Source organism: Anabas testudineus, chromosome 19 (assembly GCF_900324465.2).
Source record: "Anabas testudineus chromosome 19, fAnaTes1.2, whole genome shotgun sequence".
Classification (NCBI taxonomy): Eukaryota; Metazoa; Chordata; class Actinopteri; order Anabantiformes; family Anabantidae; genus Anabas; species Anabas testudineus.
In genome coordinates this window covers 17,854,469-17,878,567 of record NC_046628.1, presented here as the reverse complement: position 1 = coordinate 17,878,567, position 24,099 = coordinate 17,854,469, and the positions used below count along the sequence as shown (strand labels likewise).

At 46.1% G+C, this 24,099-nt stretch overlaps 2 protein-coding genes and 1 long non-coding RNA gene across 17 annotated transcripts in view; 1 reads left to right on the top strand and 2 right to left on the bottom strand.

Annotated features, from left to right (window-relative positions):
- LOC113155827 (SUN domain-containing protein 1-like) overlaps positions 1-9,164 on the bottom strand; it is a 15,164-nt gene extending 6,000 nt beyond the window's left edge. For 2 of the 9 annotated variants that reach the window (XM_026350525.1, XM_026350526.1), the window contains exons 1-8: positions 6,104-6,208; positions 5,263-5,436; positions 4,800-4,996; positions 4,380-4,406; positions 3,888-4,142; positions 1,543-1,623; positions 757-909; positions 346-444 (exon numbers count right to left, since the gene is read on the bottom strand). In XM_026350525.1, coding sequence (XP_026206310.1) covers positions 346-444; positions 757-909; positions 1,543-1,623; positions 3,888-4,142; positions 4,380-4,406; positions 4,800-4,996; positions 5,263-5,436; positions 6,104-6,150 — 1,033 coding nt within the window. In that variant the 5' untranslated portion in view covers positions 6,151-6,208. Of the gene's footprint in view, positions 1-345; positions 445-756; positions 910-1,542; positions 1,624-3,887; positions 4,143-4,379; positions 4,407-4,799; positions 4,997-5,262; positions 5,437-6,103; positions 6,209-6,902; positions 7,028-7,600; positions 7,733-8,970 lie in introns of those variants that run through there. The other 7 variants (XM_026350532.1, XM_026350531.1, XM_026350530.1 and 4 more) reach the window with 7 other exon arrangements.
- On the top strand, positions 8,208-24,099 carry heatr1 (HEAT repeat containing 1). 7 transcript variants are annotated; one of them, XM_026350520.1, is made up of 44 exons: positions 8,208-8,268; positions 8,936-9,094; positions 9,171-9,387; positions 9,812-9,953; positions 10,048-10,149; positions 10,733-11,202; positions 11,358-11,491; positions 11,585-11,672; positions 11,784-11,885; positions 12,008-12,125; positions 12,348-12,455; positions 12,567-12,665; positions 13,021-13,109; positions 13,435-13,646; positions 13,838-13,959; positions 14,040-14,237; positions 14,348-14,522; positions 14,605-14,753; positions 14,857-15,049; positions 15,196-15,368; positions 15,506-15,670; positions 15,818-16,060; positions 16,301-16,432; positions 16,679-16,782; positions 17,023-17,169; positions 17,257-17,375; positions 17,470-17,591; positions 17,767-17,895; positions 18,004-18,228; positions 18,386-18,515; positions 18,744-18,919; positions 19,016-19,068; positions 19,155-19,278; positions 19,367-19,507; positions 19,851-20,146; positions 20,298-20,448; positions 20,665-20,835; positions 20,955-21,089; positions 21,235-21,339; positions 21,440-21,602; positions 22,073-22,227; positions 22,962-23,120; positions 23,302-23,410; positions 23,924-24,058. In XM_026350520.1, the coding sequence occupies exons 2-44, from the start codon at positions 8,953-8,955 to the stop codon at positions 24,010-24,012; spliced, it is 6,576 nt and encodes a 2,191-aa protein (XP_026206305.1). In that variant the 5' UTR covers positions 8,208-8,268; positions 8,936-8,952; the 3' UTR covers positions 24,013-24,058. The 7 variants fall into 7 exon arrangements, with proteins under 7 accessions (XP_026206305.1, XP_026206306.1, XP_026206308.1 ...); XM_026350521.1 differs by having other exon boundaries at positions 8,231-8,268; positions 8,932-9,094; XM_026350523.1 differs by lacking the exon at positions 8,208-8,268 and having other exon boundaries at positions 8,905-9,094; positions 10,733-10,873; positions 10,991-11,202; positions 12,570-12,665.
- LOC113155833 lies at positions 11,134-11,789 on the bottom strand. The gene is made up of 3 exons (XR_003298260.1): positions 11,569-11,789; positions 11,338-11,498; positions 11,134-11,226 (listed from the first exon to the last, which is right to left on the bottom strand). It is a non-coding gene; the product is annotated as an uncharacterized LOC113155833 (long non-coding RNA).

The window sequence follows — 24,099 nt, the reverse complement described above, 5'->3', positions numbered from 1 at the left end:
AAACATCTGTATATAAAATACAGAGATAAATTACAAGCAGAGACAATAACACTGAAATGTTGCCTTCTGATTTACATGATTCAGTATCAGATGCAAATCCTCAGCAGGGGAACACATGAGCAGACAGGAAGAACAATGATGGAGATGAAGAGTGGAGGTATTTCAGACTATAGAAAATCTACACCGAGGACAGAATCATCCTACATTCCACAAACGCCTAATATTCAGCAGAGTTAGACAGAAAGAAACACCCCAGATCCACGGAGCTCCAGCACAGACACGCATGCTGCGTCTCGGGGCAGAAAACCAAAGGAATCAAACTAAAACCCTGGCGACGGTGTTGACCTGCACAGTGTCCAAAGCTCAGTGAAGCAGAAACTGTTCTCCTGGTCAGAGGCCACAAAGCTGACGCTGCGCTCCGAAGCAGCTGAAAGAGACGTGAAGCTGAGGAAGCAAAGACCACTCGTGAAAAAATGTTTCACAACCTCAACATGAAGTTAGTCCTGAAAGAGTCCTCAGCAACATTTGAGCAGGTGGGTTCACATCTTTAAACATGTTCAGATCTACACTGAACATAGACATGCACCATCACAGCAGCATATGAATGGTTGAAGTGTGACCAGGTTTAAATTTTTTGGCTGTGATACCGATGATGCTGTGCTGCCCAGGTTGAAACTGAAATGTAGACAAAGGACTCTACAGGAACTGTTATAATCATCCAGACTTCCAATAGTGGCATTAGAACAGTTATTGAACCTGTAAAAACAGAAGCGTTCCACATCACCCCCAACACACAGGAAGCCACAGAGGACCACGAAGATGACGACGAGGTGATCGTATCCATCACCATGCTCCGTTTCTCCATACAGTCGTCACCTGGTGGTGTCAGCAGCGCAGACGTGTGTTTTACTGACAGACACAATGCAGGAAAAGGTTAAATAAAAGCCGTCAGACCAGTTTAACTCCTTAGAAATAATGTTCATTCATTCAAGTTCGAAATTCATTATGATGTGAGGCACAAAGACGTTAGCGGTTTGCCAGACGCCCACTGTCATTACAGTTAATTCAGGAATAAGAATCAGTTTCATGTTATTCTACACAAGCGCAGTTTCAAAAGTCAATTTTTCTTTAAAGGATCAGGTCTGTAAGCCATTATGGATACCAGCACAAGTAATCATGTCTCATCTTTTTGCTCCAGCACCAACTCAGAACTTTTCAAACTGGTCATTTCAGCGACGAAGAGGATCTAAAAGAAAGAGGCCGCAGGACGCAGACATTCAATGAAACCATCTCCAAGTGAATTACATTATTGATGAAGACGCAAAAACATTATCACTGCAGGTAAAGACTCAAGGCGCTGAACAAAGAACTTATTCATTTTCAGCATTGTGCAGTATTTGTCACAGCAGGACAGTGGATGTGAGACTGAGTTTCTGCACAATATCAGAGCTCTGTGGGTTTTACTGTATCCGACTACTTGATCCACAGTGCACACAGAACTTGATTTTTAAAATTAGAAGAGGCCTTTCTGTAATAACTCACACAGAGATCCGTTGGGATGAAGTTCGTTCAGGGTCGTGGTGGACTCCTTCAGACTCATGACTCCACAGCGACTGGATCGAGCTGCAAAAAGAAAAAAGCAAAACACAGGAAACAGAGTCAGGACTCACCAGCAGTTAGGAGACTAGAAGACCAACAGCTCCACACATCCACATCTGCCCTCTGAGTCGAGGACCTGCACTGACCGCAGGCAGGGAGACACAGATTTGCATTTTGTCAAGGCAACAGCCAAAGTGAAAGGGTGCAGCCCATTTGTTTGGGAGGAAAACGCAGGTGATGAGTGTGAGGCCATGAAAACCTAACAAAGCTAAAACAACAACAGTGATGGAAAACAAGACTCTCAGTTTAAATGACGATTCAGTTTAGGGTCTGATCTCTGTGTTCTATGTTCAGCATTTGCAGATCCAGAGATACAGTGGTCACAGCAGAGAGAGGAGAAAGACTGGATGAAAAAGTAGAGAGCAAACCGCTGAAGCCCGTCAACGCTGGTTGGTTGTAGAAGAAGAAATGAGCCAACACCAGGTGGATGTGCTTCAAACTACAGGCGAACACCAACTGAAGACCAGGTGAAGAAAAACTAACTGTTCGTGTTAGGCCTCATTAGGAGTAAATGCTCATCAGTCAGCTGCTGAAGGTAAAAGAAGAATTCACCAATGACATAGTTCAGAGAAAAAAAAACAAAAAAACAAGGTAAACGTGGCCCCAGATGTTCGCTGCCGTTTCTGACACCTGTGTAAATTCCCAACACCGACTAGAACCAGTACCTCCAAGTTTGTTTTCAGTCTGTGTTTTGGCCACTCTGACCTTTGAGGCCAGCCCCCGACACACCTGCCAGGTGTGTGTCAGCACAGACACGCAGAAGGCTGCAGCTCTCCTGACACACAGAGAAGACGAGTCCAACCACAGCTGCAGCACATCTGGAACAACCAAACTACATCCAGTCAAGTTCAAGACAGAAGAATACTGTACTGCTGCTCTGTGCACCTGCTACAACACAGTACGTCCGCTACACCTCAATTTGTGATTTCAGGTGTGGTTTCACTCCGTGCAGTGACAGAGGTGATTTACATTCAGAGACGTGTGGGCGGAGCCACAGAGGGCAAGAGTTCAGCAAACTAAACCCTGCATGGGAGTCATTAACAAAAGAAAGACGAGACAGACACAGCAGAGCGGGAAATGAACAGAGGGTCAGATATTATATCAGACAATATAAATAGTTTACTGAGGTATCATTTTTAGATTCCAATAATAAATGAAACCCAATATTGTTAAAGATTAAATGAGCCATCTCACACATCGTCTGGTGCTCTAAGTTTTTAATTTATATCTAAATTTAAATTATGGAAGAGTGAGTGAAACCAGACTCCACAGGAAGGTGCGACGTTCCTGGATACAATATGAACCAGTAAACAAAAGCCAAGAATTCAGATTAAGCTCAGAAACAACGTTTATTTTCTGATTCATTAACCAGAATCTTACTTGTTTATCAGTGTCCACGCTTTGGACTAGAACAGGGGTAGGCAGCCCTGGTCCTAGAGAGCTGTAGTCCTGCCTGTTTTCCAACCATCTCAGCACTAACAGCTGATTGGCTGAACACATCTGATCCAGGTAATCAACAGAATGAAGGGAAAGGTAGAGATAGAAATCAAGCAGCACTGAGGCTCTCCTAGAACCACAGGCTTTCCTCTGGGCTACGTGCACCTGTCCAGGTGAAAGGCAGAGCAACAAACTTGAACAAATCCTCCTTCTGCTGTTTATTTCCTGCTTAGCTGATAAAAACATGGAGATGAGAGCGGTTACCAAAACTACCTGAAACGTCTCTGTGTTTGTGTAGCAGCAGCCGCTGATGAAGCACAGTGAGCAGAGAAAAAAAACACAGGCTGCTGTCCTCCTGCTCAGAGACACACCTGAGTTCCACACACCTGCTTAGAAAAGGTTTGTTAAAGAGTCCACTCCTGTCCTGTTAACACCGGTCCGCATCTGCTCTGATTTACAACAGTGAAAGAAGCAGCAGATGTTGGATTCCATTGTTACAGGAGTTTTTGTTTTACTTTACACTTCAGTTTTAGTCCACATCAGTTTCCATTAGTTTGAGTTAGTGTGTTTATATCGAACCTAAACGAAGGAGAAAAGTCTTCCTAATGAACAAAGTTGTGCTACTTTTAAGTGTTGGGTCAGAAAACAGAATAAAAACGTGTTTGTCTACTTTGGAATAAAACTGGTGATGTGGTTTCACATCAGTCTGATCTCCTGCAGATTTCTACTAAAGATCTGTGTTTGTTTAGTAACAGACATCAGTCAATCACCTTTCTGCCCAATGTCCTCACCTGTCCTGCTCTTGCGGCTGCGGTCTCTGCAGTAGATGGTGGGAGTTTCCAGTTCTTCATGCTCTGAAAGTCTCGGACATGACGAGGAGAAAGAGGGGGTGTATTTAGAGGAGGAGCAGTAAGAGGAGACAGGCTCACAGTCTTTACAGTAAACTCTGCTGAGAGCCGGGACCGGGTGTTTGGGACAGAGTCCGTCTGAACCAGTCAGAGTGCTGTCAGCCACGATGGTGCTCTGCTCTGCGATAACAGTGCTTTCTGAAACAGACACATTAACTTTTATTTTGATAATCTGGAGCTTCCTGTCTTACAAGAATTAGTGACATTTTTACTTTAGTTTTTAATGTGAGATATAGATATATCTATCTATCTATATATGAAGGTTTTATAAGTGATAAAAAATTTTGAGACTGGATGAGATTGGATCTTCTCTTTAATTTTAGCCTAAAACCTTAATTATAAGTTAGAGAAGTGACAGTAGTCGTTTGAACTTACCTTTGGGATCATTGTCATGGTCCAAACCTATAACAGCAGGAGGAGAAAGAAGATCAGACAAAATCCAAATCCAAATCCATCCAAAACAGCCACAAAAATCAAAGCCAATCGTTTATAACAGTTTTCATTTGAACTATTTTCTCCTGCAGAAACAGTGACATCAAAACTGATGCAGGAACATTTTCATCTTTCCTAAACAACTGAAGAAGAACTGGGACTCTCCTATATGTAGAGATCAGTGGATGAGAATTTAGAGAATTAAAATTTAGTGTCCTTATGTTTCTGGAGACATTATTTCTATATTATTATCCAAAAGACCAACAATTAACTACAGCTGCTTCATAATTAACATTAATTTCACCCGTTTCTGTTGTAAGAAAAATAAAAATGAACAAACATGATGACAATGTTGTGTTTTACCCCAAAGTGTGTCGACCAGGGTGGTCTCCTGGATGGAGGACTCATCCAGCAGAGAGGAGAGCAGGGAGGCGTCAGAAGCCACGCTGTGGAGACTGCTGTTGTGGAGCAACTGGCCAGATAGTTTACGAGGAGTTTGGACGAGGAGAGACTCCGAGCAGGAGATGGAGTGCTGCTGAGAATGGCGGGACTTCAGAGACCTGCAGGAGGACATAACCAAGGTAAGACGGGGGGGGGGGGGAGGACAAGCAGAGGAGAGACATGAACAAACTGAAAGGTCTGGTATGAGCAGGGAGGACAAGGAGAAGAAGGAGTCAGAAGAATGAAGAGAAGGAGGAGGAAGAGTAGTATGGAGTGGATAAGGAGCAGAGTGAAGAAGAGCAGGGCAGAGAAGGAGCAGAAGAAAGTTCTGTTTCCTTCAGGGTGAAAGCAGGAGAGCAGCTAACATCTACCTAATTACACTCACCTGGTATTCCTCCAGCTGCCCCCTCCTCCCACGCTGAAGGAGGTGCTGCCGTGCGGCAGACTGCGGTCCAACAGGCCGTCATCGAGCCGCAGGCTGCGTCTGGACATGGTCCTGGTAGGGGGGGGTGAGAGGACCTGCTGTTCCTTCTCCGACAAGGGGGACGAGTAGCTGGAGCTGAGGAGGAGCAAGAAACTCTTCATATTTCAACAACATTTAGGAAGTTAGACACTAAAACAGATCTTCACCTCCTCATGACTCCTGAGTCATGAGGAGGTGAAGTGGATGACAGAATATTTCACTGTCAGCTGTGACAGAGGGTGATGCAGGACACCTGACACACGTTTCCTACTTTACCAAAATAAAAACTAATCAGACTTAAATCTAAACCAGCTCTTAGTTAAGTCGCAGCCATGACGATGATGATGGTGACAATTATATGATGAAGAAAACATTTTAAAAGCGTGTTCTCTGTATCTTAAAGTTCACTTGTACCTCTGCACATGCTCGCAACATACTTGTACAAATCATATGACCAGTTCCTGAACGAAGTCCAATGTCCAGCAGCAGCAGCAGCAGCTTTTCCTCCCGTTTCAGATGGGAAACACTATTAATCCTCTCTGTGTTAATTAACCTCAAAATACAGCAGTAAAACAAAGTGCCACCAAAAAAGTTCTATGTCACCATTCACTGTCAGCTCCAGTCCTCATGTATTGATTAGTCAGAAACAGCAGCAGGTCTGATTATAACACACTGAGCTCTACAGAACAAATCCCTGTAACCTGAGCCAGCGTGACCTACATACACAGACAGGGTTAAAGCCACAGAAGGTGAGAATACACACAGGTCAGTCCAGCCCCAGCTCTGCAGATCCTCATCCTCGTCAGTCATTACAGACACGCATCACGAACACGCTGTATGACAACACGCACAGTGAGAAACAGGTGAGTGGCAGCAGCACATTCACCTCCAACCTGCTTAAACGGCAGCAGGCAGCACTTCCTGTTAGAGCTGGGAGGGGGTCAGTGAGCTGCTTAGGCTCCGCCCACACACACCAGTCTTACTACAGTAGTGAGGACACACACCAACACATTACCTGTGAACCATCTCTACTCCTTTATACTCATGTGTTACTGCATGTTGTAGTGGTCCTGACAGTCCTTTGTTTATACTGTAGTACTGCAGAGATTAGTAGTACACGTGTTTTCTATAAGAAGACTATATTAGATTTCTTGGTGTAATGTTACTGTTTTTTAGAGGATCACAGTAATTGTTGTACTCTTTCAGTAATAAGGAGCGGTACTGATCAGGATTCTGTCTGACTTCTGAGCCTGTACAGCCAATGGTTCCTTTAAAACCAAGAGTGAACCTTCAAACAGGTCTTTAAACCACGGCGACAGCATAAACCCATAGAGTCTTATGATGAAAAAGAAGGGGAGTAAATAATACTGAAGTGTAGTGAAGTGAAATTATGAAGTACAGAAAACAGGAAAACTTCATTTCAAACAACAAATGGTACAAACTGCAGGTGTAACATCAACTACATTTGAACACACTGTTCACGACGATTTAACGTCTCCGGACCTGCAGCTGCACCTGAACACAAACCAGGTAAGAGGGAGACAAACATGACAGGAACTTACCACCAGCTGCAGGTAAACGCTGGTTTACAGATCACCTGTACTCCCGGTCTCGCTGCCGCTCTGACTGGCCTCAGTGACCCTGAGTGGATTACCCAGCAGCCCTCAGTCTGAGCCAATTAGGGACTCCCTGCAGAGGGTGCCCCCTGTTCACCTGCTGAGGGCGCTGTCAGGCTAGACAGTAACAAGTACTGAGCAGTATTTGCAGCACAGCATCTTTATAAAACACTTCATTGTCTGTGTCGCAGGACACATTTGGTTCCCAGGGTTTAGGAAGTGCACGTCTGATTCATTGAATCAGTAATGACAATAACAGTGATCTGCACTTTAAATATGAATGTCTTTTTTCTTTCAACGCGTATTTTCAACCCTGACACGACCTTTCTGGTGGCATCGTTAGCTGGTTTACAGTATTAACTCGTTAAAACTAATTAACCATCGACGTGTTTTGGTTCCGGGTTCAGAAAACTCCCCCACGTGTCCTCGGTCATTTAACTGCACTGTTAAAGGGCCCGTCGTTTTTAAGCCAATCAGCGAGCAGCTCAGACACTTGACGTTACAGACGACCAATCACATTCCGCGATGGGCGGTGCACCGCGAAAAACGAACGGTCGGTTTGCTAACGTTAGCTACAGCTAATTCTCAAAGTGTCGACACAAAATGAAGATACGACAGGAAAATAGCACAAATCAGCCACTGACCTACAGCGGAGCGCTCAACAAACCGGAGACTCGTCCACAGCAGCGGTTAGAGGTGAAACAGCGGCCGGTTAGCTGCTGCTAGCCAAACACGGCCGAAGGTATGTTTAAAGCGCCAGTTAGCTCCGCACTGCTGACCACACTTCAACGTGTCCTTCCTAAGACACGAACCACCTGAATGTCAACGGTAGAACCGAAACTCGAGCCGAACCGGGACCTTTAGCGGCCCGTTGTCCCGTGCTTCAATAAACCGACTCCGTAGCGGTGATTGTCGGCCCCGTGTGGCAGGAGGCATTAATAACTGGAGCGGAAACAAAGATCGTGTAATGTGGCAAAGATGATTCACGTCGTTTTTTAACATGAATTGTGGTTGTCTGGCGTCCACAAATTCTACTATAATATTGAGTTCAGGCTCAGCACGGTTACTGTATATAGTTTAATCACAACAGCTGTTTATTCAATTTAAACATCAAACAGTCCGTGATAAATGAAATAGTTTTTGTAAAGCAACCTCTGCTTATCGTTCAATAACAGAGCGTTAGCTAAACGAAAACGGAAGTTGATGTAAGCGAATTATCTCGCTCCTCTGTGAACCGGATATAGTATCATCCTGACCAAAGGTCACAGCATCAACAGCGTGGACCCATGTGTTAGTGAAGTTTTCAGAACAGGTTTGAGTTTTTCTGGTTTTGTTCTTTGATTTATTTTCTGAATTATACGATGTTGCTCCTACCTGTTTATGTCCGTGTGTTGCTTACACTTAGATATGTATTGTTGTTGTATAGTTGTTTTAAAAGAGGGAAATCGGAAAGTTAGCGGCGCTAGCTGCTTTAACTGTAACAGCATTAGCACGTATCTAGTTTAGCTATTTATGAAAAGCTAAAATTAAAAGCTGTGTTTGGTAAAAAATATATAAATAAGGAGTTATAACGCCTTAATTGCAAAACAGCAATCAAACCTGGATATGGTTGGAATGACTACTATTATCCGGCTAACTGTTTGCTGTGGAACTATTTTAAGCACCAAACCTCACTAAAAAAACACCAGATTAAATTATTTTGTAGAAATGAAAAATTAAAGCTTTACACAGAAGCTGTGTTTAAATAGTTTGTTAATCTAAATACTGCATTCATCTTTTCCAGCAATACGTGACTCAAGTTAAAATATGTTTTAACCAGAATGTTATTCTGACGGCACTGAACTATCAGAAGATTAATTATTTATTTAACGTTAAAGTTGAAGCAGGGACCATAAGTTAATGTAGTGGCTAATCCTCCATCTTCTGGCTGTTTAGAAAAGCAGGAGTCAGACTGAATCTGATGTTTTTCTTTCTGTCAGATTACGAAACCGTCATCATGACGTCATTAGCTCACCAGCTGAAGAGGCTTGCGCTGCCTCAGAGCGACCCCAACCTCCTGACCCGCAGAGAAGTCGCCTCCCTCCTCTTTGACCCCAAAGATGCGGCAACTATGGACAAAAGCACCTTCTACGCCCTCGGTGAGTCCTGCACTGGATCTGCAACGTCTATTTACGGCAGTTTTACATCCTAATCTTGTTGTCATCTGTCGCTCAGGTTGCACGGGGCTGGAGGAGCTGCTGGGAATTGAACCAGCGTTCTTGGAGTTCCAGGACACTCTGTTCAGCAGGGCGTCACAGACTCTAGAGCGCAGCGTCCAGTCCAAAGAGGTCAACGAAAAGCTGGACGCGGGTATCTCTCTGTTCCTGACCCGCCTCTGCCCGTACTTCCTCCTCAAACCGGCTCACAAATGCATCGAGTGGCTGGTTCACCGGTACGCTGCACACAGTGAACTCCCATAACATCTCAGATCTGTGCTGTAGGTGTCACGAAAATGACACAGAATCTGTTCTGAGAGATCAAAAAAAGTATTTCTATTAGGATTCTGTAGTAAATGAGACAAATATCTAAAACCTGCTGTTCACTTTGTTCTGTTATCAAGAGTCCAGTTTTCTGGTACTTTAATGTTAATATTTAAAATATTTTATTATTTTCTGTTTATGTGAAAACATTAAAACTTTATTACAGATGAAAAGACTCAAATAATGCAGTTGGTTTCATGTTTGTGTTCATTTAAATATTAGGGAATCTCAAAGATAAGTCTTGTTGTGGTACTGAATTCCAGGTCTTTTTTTAAATGTGTGTGTGTGTGTGTGTGTGTGTGTGTGTGTGTGTGTGTGTGTGTGTGTGTGTTGCAGCTTCCACATCCAGCTTTATAACTCCGACAGCCTGCTGGCCTGCGCTCTGCCGTACCACGACACCAACGTGTTTGTCAGAGTCCTGCAGCTCCTCAAGATCAAAGATGCCACGAGCCGCTGGAACTGGCTGCACTGCCTGCAGGTCTGATCCTGAACTCCTCAGCCTCTACTGCAGCTCACACTGTTTCTGTTGATGGTTTTATTTCTGTAGCACTCATGTGTTGTTGTCTCTTTAGAAACCAGGCGTGCCGTTGTCCAGAGGAGCTCTGATCACTCACTGCTACACAGATCTGAGCTTCATGGACTTCATCTGCACCATGGTCACCAAGTCCATCCAGGTAAACTCGCCGTGTCTCACCTGTAACAGTGAGATGGGTTTTAGCTGATGTCTAGAGGCGATTGTGTTGTCTTAGTTTCAACTCTAGCTTCCTGCTGTAGGCTTTGTTCAGATAGTCTGTGGTAAAACAACTCAGGAGGAGTTGGTGGACTCGCACATGTTTAAAGTTTATATCAAGACTAAAACAGTCACACACGTTTTCACTGCAGCAGCTGCTTCATCTTTAGTTGAAATCAATAAAACACAATGTTTGTGTTAACAAGTAATTTACCAGGAACGTTCACCTGCAGCTGTAATCTCAACTCCACTGTTGTGTTGAGTCAGGGACAATAAAATCATCATTTCAGACAATTTATGGACAATAAAGAAAAGTGTTATGATGTGTGAATTTACTGTGTCTGTGGTAATTTCATGTCAGGTAGAAAGTTAAATTAAATTAAATGAGAGCATGACGAGACGGCAGCAAGAGACACAGAGATACAACACAAAGTTAATCGGTGTGATGTAGTAGTGATGCTACTGGGGAAAAAAAAAAAGTTTTGCTGCTCTTCACCACATCGTTTGTGTCGTCCGCCTCTCTTCAGGCGTACTCTGAACACTCCGGAAGTTGCTCCCAGCTCAGAGTGATCTTCTCTTTCTACGCCTCCACCATCGTCTCTGCTCTGGACACTGTGGACAAAGTGTCCGACACCATCATCTCCAAACTGCTGCCTTACGTCCAGAGGGTAAATACAAAACACCCAGTTAGAAGTGCAGGAGTTATGTATATGACCAGAAGGAATGTCTCAATGAAGAGTCTCAAGTTGTTAAATGCAGATGTGATGTTGTTCCGGATCTTCCAGGGACTGAAGTCGTCGCTGACGGACTACAAAGCTGCCACATACATGATCGTGTGCCAGCTGTCGGTGAAGGTGGTGATGGAGGCGAGTCTGGTCGACAGCCTCGCCGTGCACGTCAGCAAGTCCCTGCTCAAAGAGCCTGTTCTCGCCAAAGAGGGTCTGGGTTGCCTCATCGTGCTGCTGCAGAACCAGAAGGAGGGAGCTGCTGGGCCCAGGTAGAACCAGGCCTTTAGTCTGGTCTAGAGAAAAACATAGGGGTGGAGGGTTCAAACTGAGCAGTTACACTGACATCTGGTCGGTTTAGACTCAAGTTTACAGACAGGAAGAGACTTGTTCCTGTAACCTTTAACCTTTGTTCATGTGTCCCCAGAGCTTTCAGCCGTCTGTGCTTGATGTCGACGTTGGTCTCAACACTTCAGATCATGGCAGCGGTTCATGATGTCAGTCCTCTCCTGCGTTATCTGCTGCCTCACCTGATCCACGCCGTGTTCACCTACAGCTCAGGTGAGAACTAGAAGCAGCAGGAAGAAGTAACGGCACAGTGTGAAGTGATTATTTACCAAGCTTCAGCTGACATTTACCTGTTCTGCATCTCAGGTGAAAGCGAGACAGACGAGCTTCATGTGTTAGAGTCCGTCCTGCAGTCTGTTCCTCTGACCAAAGGCCTGGACCAGACCGTGGCTCGGTAAACCCACCTCCTCATCCTGCATCCACCAGCTTCACCTCCTGCTCCACAGAAAAGAAGAACCTCAGTTAGCACTTGTTATTTAATCCTAAGTGTTTGTTTCTCTTGCAGTTTGCTGCTGGACGAGTATCTGAGTCAGACCGAGCTCTCTGCTGAAAACCTGTCTGCTCTCAACCAGCGCCTGCTGCCTCTGGTGCGACTGTTCGAGTCCAGGTGAGTGTGTCTGCTGCTCTGTGAGGGACTTAGCATTAAGTTGTCTGTTAGTTTGTGACCTTAAACACGTCATTGTTAACTGAATCAGCAGCTGGTGTCACACTGAGTCTCTCCTCCATCAGATACTGTGGTGCTCTGGATGGTGTCCTCGCAGGCCACGTGACCGACATCAGCAGCACAGAGCAGAAGCATCTGTTCCACCAGTTCCTCTCTCTGTCTATGAGCAGCGGAAAATATCAGGTACACTAAACTACACCGTGCTGTGCTGCACATGTCACCAGTAAAACCACGCACTAAACAACAGGTTGAACAGTTAGTCTCATGTGTTCTTGTGCCAAAACATATGTGGAGGTTCGGCAGCTCAAGCTGTTAACATGCAGGAAAGATCGAAAACAACAAAACTGGGTCATATCCCGGATGGACTGCAGAGCTGCAAAGAAAACTGTGTTTGTGTTTCTGCAGATTTTGGGCGACTCGGACACATCACTGCTCCTCAGTCTGAACCACCCGCAGCCTTCAGTCCGAGTCTCGGCTGTGGAGCATCTGATGAGCATCATCACCTCTGCACAGGTACAACACAAATCAGAACAAGTCTAGTTGCTCCTAGGTTCAGATCAGAACTTTTGTATTTAGAGCAGAATAAAATACAGAAAACGTTTCTGTGTGGCTTCCTCTCATCAGCAGCAGAGTTTGGATGACGCCTTTCTGAAAGACGCTGTCATGGACCGTCTGAAGGACGATGTGCCGCAGGTCGTGGCAGCTGCCCTCAAAGTGCTGGAGGTCAGTGAGAGAGTTAATGAGGCGACGGTGGGAGGGATGTAGAAGCAGCTCGTTTGATAATCTTCATGAGTAAAAGCTGCAGACAGGCAGCTGGCAGTTATTATATTTTACTGTAAAATAAGAAAAACAGTAAATTACATTCAAGACGCTGGAACCATCACGTATCGACTTAAAACTATAAGAAGAGAATAAGACTTTAAAAGTTTTTAGGAGTTTCTTTAAATCCCACATGAACATTTGATTCCTACGTGCAGATAAGAATCAAATGTAGAAATAAAAAAGTCCTAAAATAATCTGGCTTATTAGGTGAAGTCGGTTCTGATGATGCGTTTACTGGACCCTCCTGTTGTTCCAGGTGTTGTTTGATGTTTTGGACCCTGAAGACATCGTGTCCTGTTTACTGTCTCTGCTGCACAGAGTGGATCTCTCCGTGAATGAGCGCTGGTCAGTGAAGTAAACACAATCATTATTTCTTATACTTTACTCATCTCCTGAGACACACAAATGTTGGAGCTACACAGCAGAGCGATTGAATTTTAAACCATCAGCTCCCATTTGTTCTGTAAACTGGTGAAAACATTTTCAGTACGGAATAAAAACTAAAAATAGCTACTACAGAGTCTAGATGTTCAACAAACACAAACTACCAATCTTTAAATTACTAAAATCAAATACAGTAAAGTACAGTAGAAGTACTTTTCACACCTGGATTGTATTTTTCTATTCACTTTATTCTGTAATTTTACCTCTGAGCTCTCGTTTTCTTCAGGTTGCCTGTGCTGAAAGAGACGGTGAGTTTACTGTCCGATCCCCGTCTGGGAAAGGGGGATGCTGAGCTGGTGCAGAGGACGGGGTGGAAGCTCCTCCCCTTCCTGGTGATCACAGCTGCACAACCAAACTCGGCCCAGCTCTGCCTCGCTTCCTGCATTGCCCGATCCTCCATCCTCACCCAGCACCCCCTCAGCCTCAACTGGGCTCAAGGTAACAGACGTGTGTCCTGTGGCTGCTTCACAATAAAAGCCAAACATCTAAAACTACTCCAAATTATCTCTCGCATCATGTTTTTATGGCATACACGAGGCTCTTATCTAGCCTGAATTTTAACACATTTAAGATGACCGGACTCTGTAGAGTCTCTGACTAAACCTGAAGATGTTTCCTGGTCTACACAGAACTCGATAAAGTGGTGAAGAGAAGCTCTGAACCTGACTTCATCGGTCTGGCCAACCAGCATCTCGTCTCCACGCTGACCAAGAACCTGGCAAACATGGAGCACTTCTCCAAACGGGACGCCGTAAGTTTTAATTTGACAAATCAGACTTTGGAAAGCACAAACGTATCAGCAGGAGGTAACTGGGCCTGTGTTTCTCTCAGTTGGAGAAGCTGGTTCTGACAGTGGAGCAGCAGAAAGGCTCCGGGCTCAGAGTCAGGACGTCTTTTCTGGTGCTGACCCAGACTCTACTGCTCGGCCTGGGTGAGCTGAGCGAGACCCAGCACCTGCTGACCGCTCAGAGAGTCTACACCCTGCTGGAACCCCCCCTGCTAGAGGTCACCAGAAACGAGGACGCCCAGGTCAGTCAACAGACAGTCACACGTCAGAGATGGCGTCCCTCGATTGATAACATTCCATCTGTTTTACCATATTTCCAGAGCTTTGTGTTTTATCCTCTGTGTTTTAACAGGACGATCAGCATCCTTTCATCGTCCCCTCCTCCTTCTCTGAAGCCATGACACTGTACCTGAGCAGGTGTGGGCAGCAGCCAGGTGAACAACTGGACAGGGAGTTCAGCTTCGTTCTGATCTGCCTGCTCAGAGACTTTATTTCCTCTCTCCGGTGTCACGACGCCTCCTTCAAAGGTAAAAATTAGAACTAAAATCTCAACCTGTCTAGTTTAGCTGTGGTTACGCGACATGTTGAATTTATTCTCCTGTCTGCCAGGTGAGGTTTGGTGGAACCCGGAGAAGCTGGACACCAACACCTGCTGTTACCTGGGACTGATCTGTCGTCTCTTTAGTGTCGTCATTAGTGGCGCCGGAGACGGGCCGACAGCTGGCAGCTTCAGGGAGCTGATGAAGCTCCTTGTCCAGGTATGAGGTCGCTTCCTGTTCAGGTTTAGAAAAGGATTTTAGTGAATGTTGAACTGTTCTTTAAGACGACTTGCACATAAAAACATCACTTCATCTCTTCCAGGTCCACCTGCGTGAGCCGACGATGCTCTTCAGGTTCTTGTGCATGGTGTGGGGCTACAGCAGTAACCATGGAGACCAGTTAGACGTGAAGGTCGGGGCCGTCCTGCAGACTCAGGCCCTGTACATGGGCAGGTCTGTGCTCCGCGTCCAGTCCGCCGCTACACTGGAGGAACTGGCAGCTGCAAACTCCCCTGGTAAGAAAAAGAAGAAAACGGTGAAATAAAAAAGGTTTGAGATAAGAAATAAAGAGCATCTGAGGATTCGATGAGGTGTTAATCTGCTGATTATCAGTCAGTTATTCTGACTGCAGACACTGAACTGAACTGTGTATTTCTGTCAGTGGTCCCGTCCCTGCTGTGTTGTCTCAGCTCTCCGGTTCGCGAGGTTCGCAGGGCGGCTCTTGGCGCTCTGCAGAGCCTGTCGGGAGCCGACTCCTCTCCCTTCCGGCCAATCACAGAGAAACTCCTGAAGACGTTAGAGGAGATGATCGCTGATCCTTCGTACCTGAGCACGGTGAGAACATTTGAAGTTTGTAATAGAACTTTGTGGATATAACCAGAAAATGTCACATAGCAGGTGAATCATTGCTAAATAATTGGGTTCAGAGCACCTCGAGTGTCTGTGTGTGACTGTTCATCACACCTCTGCAGGCTCTCGGTGTCCTTCATGAAGACTGTGTGTCTGCTAAAGCGAAGCCGCAGCAGAAAAAGCTCCAGGCATCGTTGCAGCAGCTGCTGCTCAGCGTTCAGACTCCGTGCTGCCCGTCTTACACCGCCGCCAACCTGCTGAGAGTGCTGAGCCAGGTCAACGGACAGGTGGGGCCAGGAACACACCTGTACATCTGATTATAAACAGTCAAACTTCATTTGATTTAGTTTGCTTTACTCGATAAATAAGTCATTCAAATAGTTAGTTATTTTCTGTGGAATTGGACGGTCTCACAGCTTCTTCTCTCCCCTTAGTCTGTCCTATCTGCCCTGCTTCCCGTCTTGGACCGGCTCCTGGAACACAGTGGCCCCGACACCCCCACCCTGCTGCGGGCGGAGGCCCAGCTGATGCAGCTCATTCTTGGGAAGTACAACGAAGCATCGGCCCCTCTGCTGACCCAGGACCAGAACTGTCTGGATCTGTTCATTAGAGCTCTGAGGACCTCTACCCAGCCGCACCCTGACATCCCCAGCTGCCAGATCATCGCTCTGGAACAGGTCTGGATAAGCTGGTGTCAAAACCAGGACTACTGGAAATCACAGTTAAATGAGGACTGAGTCAGAGTTTAAATAACTAGAGTATGGTAGACTGGAGGGGACAGTGTGGTGCAGCGATCACTGACCGTGTGGTAATGAACCAAAGAAAAGAGAGAGAATTAAGAAGAAGAGAATTTCCAGACTCAGGGTTTCTTGTTCTCCATTACCGACGTGTCTTTGTATCGTCTCTCCTCCTCGCAGATTACGAAGCCGTTCTTCTCGGCCCTAGGAGACGAGAAGGTTCAGCAGAAGCTGCTGTCAGTGATGTTCGACCTGCTGGTGGAGAGCAGGAGTCCACTGGTGGCAAACACCGTCAGCAGCGTGTTCAAAGGGGTGAGAAAACGGATTGACCAGCTCCAGTTATAGTTGTCAAACATAACTTCACACAGCTTCAAGTGTGACTGGTCGGTTTTGGCTAATGTTAGATTGTTGAGAGGAACACAGAGGCAGCTGAACCGAGCACTGATGTGCTAAGAATTCTACATGAATGCTAATCAGACCGTTCTCACGTGTGTTGACCGTAGATCAAACTTTTGAGTCATTGTGCTGTTTCCTGGAAACATTACTTTTTCTCAACAGATCTTGGTTGATGGTCAGCTTGTAGCCAATGAGCTCGCTCCGCCCGAGAAACCCAAAGTGAGTGTGACGGTGCAGCAGAGCCGCAGGAGCAAAATGACTCAGAGGTATTTACAAAAACTAGCTTCTACAGCGCAGTGTCCAGCGTTCAGTATAGCTTCAGTTGCTCAGTATAGTTTCTGCTGGAGGACGAGAAGGAGACTTTAAAAAAAGTGAAAACAGATGAAATGCAGGATTTTGAGATGTGTGACTGGTTTCACAGGCCGAGTATTAATCAGATATGTTCATTACATCAGTGAACTGGGAGGAGGACACAGGGATGTTATGAACTTGTTTCCACTTATCAGGAAACCTCAGGAGGCGAGTGAAGTGGGTCCAGAGGGGGCCGCTGTGTCCTGGCAGAGAGTGACTCTGATCCTGGAGCTGCTGCAGCACAAGAAGAAGCTGAAGAGAGCCCAGATGTTGGTGCCGGTTCTGTTCTCTCTTCTCGCCAGGTACAGTAGAGGACAGTGTTTGAGGAATGTCTGGCTCACATGAGTGATCCCTGTCTGAACCTCTGTCTGTTTCTGCTCTGTTATTAGGAGTCTGGAGCCCAGTTCAGGCGACCACACCAACATGGAGTACACCAAACAGCTGCTGCTCAGCTGCCTGCTCAACGTCTGCCACAAACTGTCTCCTGACGGAGCACCTGTGGCTCCAGGTACTCAGCTGGGAGTGGAAGCCCTTTCCACCCAAAGGTTGTAATGAGATGTGTTTTAATGTGCGCAGCTGACGCAGGTTTTGTGTTTTTGTAGACATCCTGGATGAAGACAAGTTCAGCGTGGAGCTGGTCGTTCAGTGCATCAGAGTGTCTGACATGCCGCAGACTCACCACCACGCTCTGCTGCTTCTGGGCACCGTCGCCACCATCTTCCCTGTGAGTGCTTCACCTTTTATTTTCTTCTTCATCTTTTAATTTGGATGGATATAGAACAGCTGAGGTCTGTGACAGAGCAGCAGCATCAACCAGAGAAATCCGCACAGAGACATAATGTGGATACTGTGGTTTTCTGAGCCCCTGTCTCCTCCTGAACCTCCGCTTTACTCTGCAGGAAAAAGTACTGCACAACATCATGCCCATCTTCACCTTCATGGGAGCCAACATCATGCGTCTGGACGACACCTACAGCTTCAGGGTCATCGACAAGACGGTCCAGATGGTCATACCTGCTCTGATCAAGGTGAGAGGTGAATCACTCTGCTCGGGCACAGGTGGAGACACATGGAGAAACACTGGGGGGGCTAAGTATTCCTCTCTCTCTTCATCACCCTCTTCTCTTCGTCTTCAGGCGCACCAGCTGTCTGATGGCAGCTCTTCGGCTCACGTGGACACCGTTGTGACGAGAATCATGCACGTGTTTGCCGATGCCCTCCCTCATGTCCCCGATCACCGCCGGCTACCCATCCTCACCCAGCTGGTGACGACACTGGGGCCCAGCCGCTTCCTCTGGGTCCTGATGCTCCTCCTGTTCAAGTTGCACGCCACGCAGAGCGCTAGCTCCGTGAGCGAGAAGGTGAGACGGCTTCTTTTCTCGCCCCAGAGTGGTTGATAGATTTTATCAACCACGTCTTGGTTTCAGCTCCAAGCTGTAGTGAAATGAACATATTATTTCTGACCTTAGTGTCTGTGTTCACAGCACAGAGTTCTGAGTAACGTGTGTTTTTGTGTAGGACGCAGCTCTGGAGAGAGACGTTGACTTCTGGATTTCTCTGTGCTGTCAGTTCGAGGTGAACGACCAACTCACCTCCCTCATCAACATCCTGAACTTCCTGCTGCAGCTGCCAGACGACAAAAACGATGGTGAGACAATGATTCACAAATACTTGTTGATAGATTTAATTTCCATTCGCTGTTTACGGAGTTGACTGTTTGAGGAAACACGTGGTGACTGTGACAGTAACACACGTCTGACTGATCACAACAACTGGCATCAACATGATAACCAGAAACATAGGAACAGACCTTCGACATAAAGCTCTTGTTATTTCTCTGACCATTATTCATTTTGGATGCGTCTGTCTGTTGTAGCCCCAGTGAAGCGCATTGTCGCCCGGCGAGGAGCCAAGAAGGTGGAGGAGGAGGAGAAGTTGGAGGAGCTGATCTTCAGCGTGGAGGCACACAGCAGCAAGGAGCTGCGACACTTTAAGTTCCTCTCCGTCTCCTTCATGGCTCAGCTGCTCGGCTCGGCCAGCTTCATCGGAAAGGTGGGTGACGGAGAAACAGGAGACAGGAGAAACTGATCTGATGTTAAAGAAGTCAGTGACACTGAAATCAAAGAATAACTCGACTGTATGTTCCAGGTTGCAGACGGTGGCGACATCTGTGATGAATCTCTTCAGCAGCTGCAGCAGAGGTGAGTTTTGTTCTGCTGGATGTGAAAATAAAGTCACTTTCTTCTTTTCTGTAAAGCAGCAGGTGAACGTTTGATGTTTGTTCCAGGCTGTTGGAGGAGATCCTGCGTTACATCCACAGCGTGGCTCGCTGTGTGGAGGAGAACGCTGACAAACCCACCGCCAAGTTCTGGAGAGTTCTGCTCAATAAAGCCTACGATGTTCTGGATAAGGTGTGTTGACTTGAAATATGTTTACAACACGGATGCTTTCCACAGCGCTGCTTATCTGTGTGTTAAAGGGTGTACCTCTGTTGTCCAGGTGAACGCCTTGTTGCCCACAGACACCTTCATCGTGGTGATGCGGGGGCTGATGGGAAACCAGCTGGCGTCAGTCAGAAGAAAAGCTATGGAGCTGCTGAACAACAAACTGCAGCACAGGACGCAGTGGGACGAGCAGCAGGTAACGGCGACGTGTTCATGTTCGCCTCACATAACATCAGCTCATTTATTAACAGTTGGTTAATTAACTGCAAAGAGCAATAGAGCAAGTATATAAACATGTAAACATAATCGTCATCAAATAAAAGACAAGCAGAATACGCGTGTATATAGTTATACAGGCAGTAAATACTAGAGAATATATTAATACTTTAATGAAATAACAAAACTTTAATAACATAACATTAAGTAAAATACTGTAAGTCCTAAAAACTTAAATAGCAAAATTTTGAAGTGAGCTTCACATAAATAACATTACCATTGACTTTAATAACATAAGGTAACAAGATATCTCTCCGTCCCAGGTCACCGTGCTCTTGCAGCTCACCGGCGACCTGCTGAGCATCGTGGCTAAAGGTCACGGTAAGGTCACGGAGGAGGCGGAGCAGGCCATCAACCGACAGACGGCGCTCTACAGCCTCAAATTGCTCTGTCGCAGCTTTGGCTCTGACCACCAGGAGGCGTTTGTCCCCGTGCTGCTGCAGGCGGTGCAGATCGTCACGTCAGCAGATGAAGAAAAGAACGTGACGGGCAGCGCTCTGCTCTGCATCGCTGAGGTGGTCGGCACGCTCAAGGCCCTCGCCATCCCACAGCTGCCCAGGTCTGCAACACAGAACACGCACTTCACTTTGTTTCCAGCTGATTTCACCCAAACTTCAGTGATTTCACATATTTGTCTCCACAACATGATGATGATGATGATGATGATGATGATGATGATGATGATGATGATGATGATGATGATGATGCAGGTTGATGCCGGCGGTGCTGCAAACACTGACAGACCGGAAGGAGGTGCTGACCAATGAGATCTACCTGCTGAGTGCCGTCACGGCCCTGCAGCGGATCACAGAGACGCTGCCGAACTTCATCAGCCCCTACGTGCAGGACACCACCTTACAGGTAAGGTACACACCTGTGTGATGTTCATATCAGATCACGCTGTCACTGCAGCCTGAGATAGAGCTGAATCAATGAACTGATCTGATCGTTCAGGTGTTTTCGTTCTGAACCTACCCACCTGTCTGAACCTAACCCTCCTCCAGACGTTTCCTACAGAACAGATTGAACGTGTGAAACGGCTTCAGGTGTGCAACTGCTCACTTCCTGGTTCTGCAGGTGTGTCGCCTGACTCGGCTGGTAGAGACCTCCTCCTCTTCCTCCTCCACCTTTGCCCAGCTGTCGGCACGCCTCGCCTCCCTGAGGAGCACTCTCGCCACCAAGCTGCCCCCCCGAGTCCTGCTGCCCACCCTCACCAGGTGCTACAGCAGCATGGTCATGGATAAGAAGGTGAGTTTGTAGGGAGCAGCTCGTCACAGCGAACTCTTCACAGATCATGACGCCAACACTGAAAAAGCATCATGACAGCTACTCTGATGGATAGTTCTCTGACCCTTGGTGTCCTGCAGGCTCAGCTGGGGGCGCTGATGGGCATCCTGAAGGAACACATCGCTCACATGGAGAAAGACCTGATCATCGTCCACCAATCAGAGCTCACCTCCTTCTTCCTCACGGCGCTCGACTTCCGTGCCGAACACTGTCAGGTCTGTGTGGAAACATTTAAGAAGTGATGTCTTCTTCAAAATCACACCTGCTCCAGTGTCTGACGTTGCACCAACAAATAAATAGTTTACTTCACTTCCTGTGACACCCCAGTTAGTTTGTCCTGAACCTGTTTCCTCTCTGCAGGGGGATCTGGAGAAGGCGTCAGATGTCGAGGGCAGCGTGATCGACAGCCTGCTCACCATGGTGATGAAACTGTCTGAGGTCACGTTCAGGCCGCTCTTCTTCAAGGTAACAGCTCCAGACTCCATCTACCAGTGTGCTGTTGTTTCCCATCATTGATTCATCATTTAGTTGAATTCAAGTGTGGCGCTGGTTGTTTGTCCTGCAGCTGTTTGACTGGAGTAAATCACACAGCAAAGAGCGACTGCTGACTTTCTACCGACTCTCTGACTGCATCGCCGAGCGCCTCAAAGGCCTCTTCGTCCTGTTCGCAGGAAACCTGGTGAAACCATTTTCAGACCTGCTGCGACAGACCAGCAGCTCCAACACAGGTGACGTCTGTTTTAATATTTTCATTTATACAGTTTACTGATGAATTTATAGTAATTTATTATATTTTTCTCTGGAACTTGAATTTTCTTTACTTTTAGTTTCAGGTTACGTTTTTATTTAGTTACTTTGTTGTTTTGTTTTTTCTTTATTTGTTATTTAAAGTTATTTCATATTAAATGATTAAATAGATAGATAGATAGATAGATAGATAGATAGATAGATATGCTTATTTTTCTATTTTATTTATTAAACTTTATTTTCACTCATCTGTAGACATGTTGTGGCCACTTGTTTGTACATAGGGAAAAATTAAATTGTAAATTATGTTTGTTTATTTTAGGAATAAATTTATCTAACGAACTTGAATCATCATCTAATGGTCAAAGCTGCATTAGAGAAACTCTTAAGTTATTTCCCTCCTTGTTTTTTCTCACCTCGTTTCATGTTGTTTAACGTCTCCTCTCCTCAGACGAGCCTCTGTTTGACTGTGATCGTGCTGTGGAGAAGACCAGTCTGCTGCTTCAGTACGTCCTCGACTGTCTCCATAAGATCTTCCTGTACGACACACAGCGTTTCCTGAGCAGAGAGCGAGCCGACGCTCTGCTCGAGCCGCTGGTCGATCAGGTGAGAGCTCACCACTGTTTTCTTACAGTTAAAGGAGCTGAGCTGCTCTTTGAACAGTCTTCATGCTAAAATGATGTTTTCATGTAAACGTGTTCAGGGAAACTGAACTGCTGATGTTTGAGACATCAGACTAATTCTAATTCTTTTTTAGTGAACATGACGTTGAAATGTGGTTTTCGATTGATATCTAGTGACGTCTGCTGAAAACTGCTTCACACGATATCAGACGTGCAGTTAGTGAAACGCAGGTCATCAGGCAGCATTTTAACGTCTCCGTCACACATTTTAAAAACGTGTTTGTTGTGGCTGCAGCTTGTGGTCACTACCTTCACCTCAACCTTCACCTGCTGTTTACAGTGACGACACGGTGTGGAGGCACCTGCATGTCACAGAGCAGCAAGGTGACCTTCCTGTCAGAGAAAGTGTTTCCAGCCAGAAGTTTTCCCACTGGAGGTGAACTCGGTAGCTGTTTAGTACCACACCTCTGGGAACCTCGAAGGGTTAAATACTGTGTGGTGTATTTTCCTCCGATATTGTGAACACGTCTTTCGAGCTGCAGCAGCTTTGAACAGTTTGTCGTTTCTGAGATTCTGATCACACACAGTAAATAAACACCACTAATTAATAAAGATGCTGTGAAAGTTCAGCCTGTTAATAATTACACAGCATCTGCAGCAGGAAAATGAATTTTATGTCAAACAGTGAAGTTCTAAATGTTTCTGCTGTGTTTCCAGCTGGAGAACACGGTTGGTGGGGAGCAGGCGTACCAGCAGCGTGTGACCCGACACCTGGTTCCTTGTGTGGGTCAGTTCTCTGCGGCTCTGGCCGACGAATCTCAGTGGAAAACTCTCAACTACCAGGTTCTCCTCAAAACCCGACACAGCAACGCTAAGGTGAGAACGCCTGCACTCAGCCGACCCCTGCTCAGCTGTTTCTACCAGCTTTTTGTGCCTCTGCTGCTGCGTTCGGGGCCCAGAACGTGTTTAACATGTTTAAATTTAACTGTGTTCTTCAGCACAGAAACAGTTTCATTAATCAGATTCTCCTCTTTCACTGGTTCTTCTTCCGACTCAGGTGCGTTTCTCGGCTCTGTTGATGCTGATGGAGTTGGCGTCGAAGCTGAAGGAGAACTACATGGTGCTGCTGCCGGAGACCATTCCCTTCCTGGCTGAACTGATGGAGGGTGAGGACAAACACACACACTCTCACTGCATGGAGTTTGACCTTGGCAACACGGAGAGAATAATAAAACAAACCAAACACAGTTTATCACCTGATGATGCTGCTTGGAAACATTCGGAGTAACCAGGTTACATCTTCCCCGTTTACATGAACAAAAATAACCTGTTATTTAGTAAACACACCCCCCAGTCTTAAAATCACTGAATTAAGATGGTTTGAAAAGGTGATTTGTTGTTTTCTGGTCAGAATTCAGAACCAGAAAACAACAAATGTTTGTTTGAGAAACGACCAACAGATGAGTCGATAGAAACGAACCTTAAACCAACGGTGTTCTTCGTTTTTTAGATTTTATTTAGTTTATTAAAGTTTCTCAGCTTCTTAATCTAAAAAAAAAAACTACTGTGAGTAGGTTCAGGTGTCCCCGTCTCACCTGTTGGGTTATGAAATGAGAGCACACACAGTATGTGTGTGTGACACACAGCATCTCTAACGCTGTGTGTCGTTTGTGTTTCAGACGAGTGTGAGGAGGTGGAGCAGCAGGTCCAGAAGGTCGTTCAGGAGATGGAGAACATCCTGGGGGAGCCGCTGCAGAGCTACTTCTGACACCAACACACAAATCCACGCTGAGCAGCGTGTTCTCAGTTTGTACTCGATCTGTGTAAGAAATAAACACTGACTGTGTCCAAGTCA

What these genes read in the sequence shown, in the direction of transcription:
- heatr1 (XM_026350518.1), top strand. Translation starts at nt 8,917, where the DNA reads ATGTTTTTCTTTCTGTCAGATTACGAAACCGTCATCATGACGTCATTA. An exon ending in TGGTCACCAAGTCCATCCAG is followed by an intron (nt 10,150 to 10,732) that starts GTAAACTCGCCG and finishes GCCTCTCTTCAG; the next exon opens with GCGTACTCTGAACACTCCGG. An exon ending in CCTGGCTGAACTGATGGAGG is followed by an intron (nt 23,411 to 23,923) that starts GTGAGGACAAAC and finishes TTTGTGTTTCAG; the next exon opens with ACGAGTGTGAGGAGGTGGAG.